This window comes from Quercus robur, chromosome 1 (assembly GCF_932294415.1).
Source record: "Quercus robur chromosome 1, dhQueRobu3.1, whole genome shotgun sequence".
Lineage (NCBI taxonomy): Eukaryota > Viridiplantae > Streptophyta > Magnoliopsida > Fagales > Fagaceae > Quercus > Quercus robur.
Window position 1 is genome coordinate 5,274,321 of NC_065534.1, and position 8,843 is coordinate 5,283,163.

Genomic DNA, 8,843 nt, shown 5'->3' on the forward strand with positions numbered 1-8,843 from the left:
ATTGAAAATTGGAATTATAAGTAGAAGAGTTAGGATGACACAAAAGGAGGACCTTGCCATCTGTCTGGCCATGATTTTGACTGGTTTTAGTGCCAGAATTTGGAATTCTCTATTGGGTTTTCCCTTGTGCTAGGAATTCAATCTTCAGGAAATTGGAATCAATCAAAATTCACCATGCCTCGGATTGAAGTGCACCGATGTCCAATTATAATAACCAAGGGTGCTTATGAAAACAAAAGGTTAAAATATATATATTTATTGAGGTGAATTATCTCACTTGTTTGGATCAATTAAAGCCAGTTCAAGGTCCTACAAAAACTTTTGGTGGGATTTGTGAAGTTGCCTGTCAACCAAAGTTGAGGATTTCCAGGCATCTTTACCCTTTCAACATAAATAACACTTAGAACTCCAAATTGAATAATTGGATATCTCATCAGAAAACACATCAAACAACAAATTATACACAAGTCTTAGAATAGATATTTCTGATTAATGCATGGAACTGAATTTTATTAAGCAACCATAAATAAAAACTCTCCTAACCAAATGGAAAATGGGATCCAAAATTTAGGGAAATTACACAAATTGTGCGGCAGAAAAACTGAAACACAAAAATTTCATACAATACAGTCAATACCAGCATCATCCACTCCTGCTGTTACCGAAGAGTAACAGACTGGAGAGAAGATCGTTCCACATTCACCTTAGCCATCCCACAAGGCAGGAAAAAAATTGCAGATGACTTCCATGCCAACTCATTCACCCTTTCCATTTTGCTGGGAAGCAACAAAATTTCGGATGACTTCCATGGCTAACTGATGAGCATTCTTGTTCTGCAGTTTTGCAAGTTGGTCCACGGCTTCATACGTCTCCTTATCAGCAAAAAGCTTCAAGTTGTACCTTGATGGTGCCAACACTGGACCTTCCCATTTGTCAACCAGCTCTTGAAGTTTCTCAAATCCCTGACAAAGAACAATTGCATTCCACATCAATCACTTGGCCATTAACCTAACAAAACTTTCAATTTACCACACAAATTTTAGACAACCAACTAATTTTCCCACAAGTAGCCCAATAGATAATAAGTACAGAATCCTAGTTGCTTTACTACTCACCATGCGGGTTGTGAAGTCGCCAAATGATTCTTTAGATTGCCTTCTACGTTTCCAAAGATAAAACAAAGGTTCCAAAACTTTTTCAAGGTCTTGAAGCTTAACCTTATTCATGAAGGTTCTTGCTAATGAAGTTTGACTGGGGTTTCCACCAAGCCAGATCTGTATTTTAACACATTAGAAATGGAATTGAATAACTTAACAAAAAAACATAATTTAAAGAGAAAAGGGGGTTGAGCACATGATTGTGATACCTGATAGCTGTTCGGACCATCACCAACCAGTCCAAGTTCAGCCATGTATGGTCTAGCACAACCGTTTGGGCAGCCAGTTATCCTTATAACCACAGATTCACTATACTTGAGACCAACCTGAAATCACAAAGGCTTTACCCATTAATATGTGTCCTGACTCCTGATCCCTATATAGACGTAGTATTGACCTTCCAGCTGTATTTAGTACTCTGAATTAGCGTATACCTTCTCAAATGTTGCTCGAACCCGCTTAAGTATGTCAGGTATTCCTCGTTCAGCCTCAGTTATTGCAAGTGGGCAAAGTGGGAAGGCTGGGCATGCCATTGCAGTTAAGTTGAGAGGGTCTACATACCTTGGGTGCTGTAGACAACTAAAACTAGTGAATAAATGCTCACATACGAAACAGGGTATGATCCAAAAAAATATATTAAAAAATACAAATAAGCTCAAACAAACAAATTCTATAATGAAGAGCCAAAAAGGAAAGGCCTGATTAACCATAACATGTTGCAACTTTGATGAACATTTGAATGCAGAAAGTTTAATGGAAATCCTTCAATCTAAGAAAAGGAGGAGGTGGGTGAAGAAGCAGAAAGGAAGCTAATAACCCTTGAAATCTAGTGGGACCTACATGATTTCCCATGCAATAAAAAAAATTATATATTCAAGCAGTTAACAACATTCTATGACTACTGCAAACTTTGAACAAATTAATCGAGCACATAATGTCAAGGATTTGAATCAAGTCTAGTGAACAATGTGTGTGTGTGTGTCTCACCAAAAAAAAAAAAAAAAAGTTCCTCTTTGCACATCAGATCAAAGAGGAAGGGCACCTCAGAAAGTTGTTTAAATATATAATTTTCTATCACATTTCCATTATAGCCAGTATTGGGAGTTTCAAATTGAGCCATTCGAGATGAAATTCTCATATACATTTCTGTTTGACCCTATGTGAAATACATTCACATAACCTACTTTGGTGAAATGTTCGACTCGATACTGATGGAAATTTTCACAGAATAGAAAGTACATCGCCACAACACCATTTGATATCTACTGAAAATATTGAATATCTTACCAGAAGACCAGCTTGAGCAAGGGCAGTAGTGATGGGACGCTTCCATGAGTTGCGAATATCACACAAGATGATGTTCTGGTTTGGTGTAAGCCGCACACTCAAATCATACTTCTCTATTATCTCTCTTAATGTCGTCTTCATCTTCCCCTTAATACGGCCATTATCAACATGGAGCCCACAAAATAAACTGCCATCACCCTGTGAAAAAGATTTATAGTTGGATAAAGGGCATATATTAGGCACAATTAGCATAAAGGTATGATTTGAGAAAGCAATACATAATCAAAACCTGAAGACAGAACTAATTAACGTGAGTTTGGATTAGCCTTTTTTACTTTCAGGCTTTTAGCTTATTTGCTCATATTCTCATTTTCTTTAGTACAATTGTACTTTTGTAACTTTCAAAAAATAAGCAATCATAAGCTTTCAACAAAAAGCTAATCCAAACCCATACTAAAGACATAAGATAAGATGTCCAGATCAATCAGAACATACCTGCTCATGCCATCCCAAGTAACTTTTAAATTCCCACTCTGGCAATTCACGAAAAGACTCAAATTTTTTTCCATAGTATTGCTCAACAACACTTCTAAACTTTTCAATACCCCAGGAGTCTATCAAATATTTCATTCTACTATACTTCCGATCATCTCTTCTCCCATGTTCTCGTTGTGTAACAACAATAGCTTTCACTGCATACAATATATCCTCTTTTGGCACAAAACCCAAAGGTTCTCCGAGACGTGGAAAAGTGGTCTCCAACCTATGTGTTCTTCCCATACCGCCACCAACCTGAAACAGAAATGTTAATGAACTATCAATTATGAGCCATAAAATTAAACATGGATACATTTAACATATGCCCATCTTACATATATGTTGAATCCCTGAGGTTCCCCTTCATCATCAGTAACAACAACAACACCAATATCATTTGTAAGAATATCAACTGAGTTGTCTGTAGGTACAGTGACTGCAATTTTGAATTTCCTTGGCAAGAACTGAGTTCCATATATAGGCTCAGCTGATTCAGGGAAATTCGTTCCATGAGAATTATCGTTGCGAGCCTTCACTACTTCAGGAGGTTCTGCGGTCATCACTTGCTCCCCATCCACCCACACATCATAGTAGAAACCAGACTGAGGAGTAAGGAGTGCAGCAATATTCTCTGCAGTTTGCTGTGCAAATTGGTAATCTTTTCTTGTAAATGGAGCAGCAGGAGCAAGAACATTCCTGTTGAGATCACCACATGCACCAAGAGTTGAGCCCATGTTTTTAATAAGGGTACTCATAACCGTCTTGAGGTCCTTCTTCAGAACTCCATGGAGCTGGAATGTTTGTCTGGTGGTCAAACGAAGTGTTCCTATTCCAAATTGGTCGGCAAGATCATCCATTGTCAAGTAGAGTCTATTTGACACTTTTCCACAAGGGTTCTTAGTACGAAGCATAAATGAGTAATTCCTTGCACCACGATCATCTCTGTTGTACTGTTGATAGCTCCCATGGAACTTGATCACTTGTGTGGCAGCCTCATTTATGTTTGGAGCATCTGTCAGCAATTCCTCATTAAGAGGGTACCTAATGTAATTACTTTGTTCTTTGATAATTTCAACCTTACTACGCTTAGTTTCAGTAGCAGTGCCGGGCCTTGCTGGCTGTAGGAAAAAGATTACACAAGTTTTCAAAAACAAGTACTTTTATTTCCTAAAAATGGAAACATATCAATCTAGCATTCAGCATCCACCAAAAGGAGTTACATTTGAGCCTATGCTTGCTAATAACAAATAAGTAATAAATTGAACTCAATTATGAAATAATCACATATGCTAATTTGAGGGAACTTTTTTTATTGCTTGTTTAAACCATGTTTCTTTTCTAGCAACAACAGAAGAATAGGAAAAAGACAGGAAATGAAATAATTAGAAAAATACATATCCTGTTAAAAAAATAGTTTTATGTAGAGTAACCAACCATAAAATGATTTGCCTATCACAAAGAAAGATTCGCACATCAGCATGCATACAAAGCCAAAAAAGTGCACAAAGATTATTACCCTTTTTTCAGCTTCACGCAAAAGACAGTACATGAACTAATGAAGTCTAGCATTGCAGTACCAATTCTCTCAACCATCCACACATGATTACTACCAATCTGAATAAACATAAACTACTTTGGATTCTTAGAAAAAATAACTTTTTTTTTTTTTTTAAGGAATTTGATTAAATAAAAAACCTTGATTTGGTTCTTAGAACAAGTAAAGGTCATATCCAATGCACAAAACTCACACTTAGGGATAGGTCATTAGCAGGCAGCCTTGCCCACAAATTTTTCACCTTGATTCTTAGAACAAATGAGAGAAAAATATACAGCCAACTACAAAAATGACTTCCTTTCTCAAACAATTTCCATTTCTTTCTTTGAATTTGAAGATGTTAAGAACTTTTATTGTGAGCTTGAAAAATTCAAAAATTTTCCTTTTCACTTTCAAATCAGAGATTTTGACAAAACATTCCATATCCAAATGGTGAAACATTTCAGAAGAACAGAGGAGTTTCATCATTCCACAGCCAAAAATTACACTTACATTTTTCTCACCAACCAAACATGTATTCACAAACAGAAACACACAACAACAATGAGAAGAAACCACCATACGAAAATCACTTAAAATAATCTCATTCCTTAAAGCATTTAACTTTCATTTATCATCACCCTTCTCTTTCCTTTCCCCGCACATTCTTCGCATCCAATCAGCACCAACTCCCAAAAAAAAAAAAAAAAAAAAAACCAAATAAAAAATTAAGACAAAAAACAAAAAAATACAAGCTTGAAAAGAAAATCGCTTCAAATTGGATCATCCATCTCCTTTTATTTCCCCACACTTTCTCGGCATCCAAACAAATCACAAAAACAGGAACAGAATCGAAAACATAGAGAATTCAAATATCAGAAACAAAACAAAATAAAAAGAAAGAAAAATCGAACCGTGGAGACAGCTCTGATAGCATGAGAAGAAGAGCTGGAAGAGGAGAGCAGGTGGGTGTGTCGTCTTCTTGTTGCTGTCGTCAGAGCAAGCGAATTGGAAGACGGCCTGAGAAGGCCGCCATGAACGAAGCTCGGAATCTGAAGCTTCGGGTCCTTTAGCAGAATCGTGTTCGCAGCTCCAAACGACGTCGTCATGGGGCCTCTCGCTCAGAAAAAGAAAAGAAGCACTGTGTGTGTGTGTGTGTGTGTGTGTGTGTGAGAGAGTGAATGAATGAGAATGGGTTTGAGTAAATAGAGAGAGAGGGACAGAGAGAGAGGCTGTTGTTGAATTGAAATTGAATGGCTGGTATGAGGAAAAGCGAAGTGGTGTGCTTTTGAACTTCCTTTTTATATATAAATATGTTTTATGTACCTGGTAGTGGTACAGGCTAACGTGCGCCGGTCACGTGCCTGTCATGCGCATGCATGCATTCTTTAATATGATATATGATGTATCTATGAGGATAGCCTCCACGCGCCGTATTCAATGTGGTTGCTCCAAAAAGAATTTGAGAATTTAGATCATATTTTTCTCTAGTCACATATTGTACAGCTACAGTCCACTTTTAGTCTTATCAAGTAAAAATGTCCATTTTTAATTAGTGATGGAATGCAAGAGGTATTTGCTACATGAACCATTTCTCTTCCACCATATATATTTTACAATTGCATAAGTGACACATGTCATGTTAGTGACGTATGTTATGTCAGTTATGTTTATCAATATGTCAAATGTATTAGATATTAACTACAATATATTTATGTAATTAGATTAGATTTAAGTAAAATTTCTATATTATATACAAATATTATTTTAGATATCTATTATTATTAATAATAATCTTGTAAGTTACTGTGGCTGAAAATATATATTAAAATTTTATTATTTTATTAATAGATTTCTTTTCTTAGAATTTTATGTATTTATTGTAAGGGTAAAACCCCCAAGTCGAACAATGGGCCTTGGGCCCCATACAGAGTCTAGCCACGACCGAGGAGAAAATGAGGCACTAAAAGAATTCCAGCCCAACTTTGATAAGTCCAAACTTATTTAAAAAGATGTCCGAGAAGGAATGTCTCCTCGGACGTACCAAATATGGGCCCAACGTGCACCCTATCCATAATGAGGAGTCACTCCAAACTAATATTGGTAGTAAGGATGAGCATCACAAAGCCAGAAGAAGGAAGAGAATATAGGACGTCTAGAGGGAAACCACAACTGCCGCATTAAATGCAAGGAAGCTACTTTTATGGCCGCATTAATGTGGAAATGACAGGTGAACAGTGTTACCTTGGCCACTGCAACTCACAAAAAGGTAGGGTGGATGTCCGATGGGACAGGCACTCAAGTGAAGGTCTAGATGATCAACAAGTGGAAGGCTCTTATTACTTTAAGGAGGCTATATAAGAGAAGGGCATCCCCATGAAAAAGTAATCGAAAAAAGCCAGAAGAAAGAAAGAAAGACTATAACCTTTAATCAGGAACATAGGTGCACCCACACATTTCCTCGGACCGAACATCCAGTGGATATAAAGAAGATATTCTTACGTTCAACCGCTGCATGGTCTAAAATTAACTAACATTCACTTCGTTGAGTCCTAGTTCTGTAACCCGCTCTCTACAAATTCATTGTCTAAGGTTCTTTGGGCCAGAACCACCTACTTGCTGGGTCTGGACCCTAAAAATTGACCCTACATTTATTATTATTATTAATTTTTAAATTACTTATAGACTTATTATCAATGGTTAAGAATTAAGAACGATTTTTGTTGACGATGGATGGATATCCTTTTTGAAATTAAATGAATGTATATATAGTTTTTAATACTTTTTAAATGAACGTATGTTATTTTTTGAGTTATTCGATATGTAAAGTTGTTTAACAAGATCTCATGAGGTTTAATTAATTGCACAACAAATAAATAAGAATTTATTTGCTGACAATTTTAACAAATTTTTATTAATAAAATTTTGGGCACAAACCCATATAACCAGACACCGATACGGAGGGGGGTAAAAGCGCGTGGAGCTATCAATATTTAACATATGTCATATAACAGAGCGACAGACATGCAAAAAACAAATTTGGATTCCTTAGTACATTGAACCTGGACAGAAACGACCACGTTGCCAAAACCAATTTTTGCTTTGGTCCAATATTTTTAGATTAGATTTTAGTATTTTAATTTTACCATGGTCTGGTCTGGTCTGGTCAGGTAGATTTTTCAAAGACCTTATATAGATTCTGATCTAAACTAAAGTGGAGAGATTCAAATTCAGTTCGTGTTTGCCATACTTGCAACTTGCTAGAAGGCCTGTTTGTTTGTTTAGTCAAAAACCCGATAACATATATTAGAGTACTTTAAGGACAGTTTGATAACGTTGTTTTAGTAATGTCGTTTGTATTTTTTGAGAATATATATGTGTGAAAATACGTGTAATATTATTTAAAAATTGAAACTATATTATTAAGCTACTATATCAAACGGGCCTTAATTGTAGGGACAAGGAGTAGGAGAGTACAAGTAGGACTCACCCACTTATTATTATAATTATTATTCACTTTTTTCCAAGGGAAATGTTTATTATATCACACTAACCAATAAAAGGTTTTCAAAATACATTAAACTTATGGCTTCAAAGGGAAAAAAAATAAACAAAAAATATCAAATTAAATCCATTTAAATAGAGCCACAATTGTTCAATACAATGTTTAATTTGTTTTATTTTAAATTTGATATATTAATTTTGAAATTATAGAATATAAATTTTTACATTTTAAGATTTAATTTTTTTAGTATTTTTAAAATTATATGATTTAATTTGTTAATCTCATCAATTATAAGGTTTATTTATTCTATAAAATGTAATCCTATGACCTTTTTATATCACTTCAGAAAATAACCAACTCTTCTTTTTGTTTGCTAACCATGTAAATTTATTATCTTAAATATAGCTCTAAGTAGGGGTATGCAGTCAAACTGCCAAAACTGACTCAATCCAACTCAACCTGTCAAGTTGGATCAAATTTTTGGGTTAATGGATTGAGTTGGGTTGTGAAATTTTTTTCTTATAATGGGTTGGGTTGGGTTCAGATCATAAGATTCACAAATCTCCCTAATCCAACCTAGCCCACATATATTTTAAAATATGTTATACAATTTTGTTATTTACTTTTTTACCCATCTTTTTTCTAAATAAATTTCAAACCCTAAATTCTCTTCACATAGTTTGGTGTTATGTTCATGAATCGTGACTATTTGATTATAAATTTGTTCTTATTTGTGGTGGTGTTATTCTAATACTCAATTTAATAATAATAATTAAAAAAAAAAAATTGTCCAACCCAATCCAATTCAATCTACGTGGGTTGG

At 35.2% G+C, this 8,843-nt stretch overlaps 1 protein-coding gene across 1 annotated transcript; it reads right to left on the minus strand.

The window, feature by feature from the left end:
* Positions 1-482: 482 nt before the first annotated feature.
* LOC126717318 (sulfite reductase [ferredoxin], chloroplastic) lies at positions 483-5,755 on the minus strand. Its single transcript, XM_050418912.1, has 8 exons — positions 5,430-5,755; positions 3,317-4,099; positions 2,940-3,236; positions 2,445-2,642; positions 1,592-1,726; positions 1,367-1,483; positions 1,116-1,274; positions 483-962 (listed from the first exon to the last, which is right to left on the minus strand). The coding sequence occupies exons 1-8, from the start codon at positions 5,622-5,624 to the stop codon at positions 756-758; spliced, it is 2,091 nt and encodes a 696-aa protein (XP_050274869.1). The 5' UTR covers positions 5,625-5,755; the 3' UTR covers positions 483-755.
* Between the last annotated feature and the right edge of the window lie 3,088 nt (positions 5,756-8,843).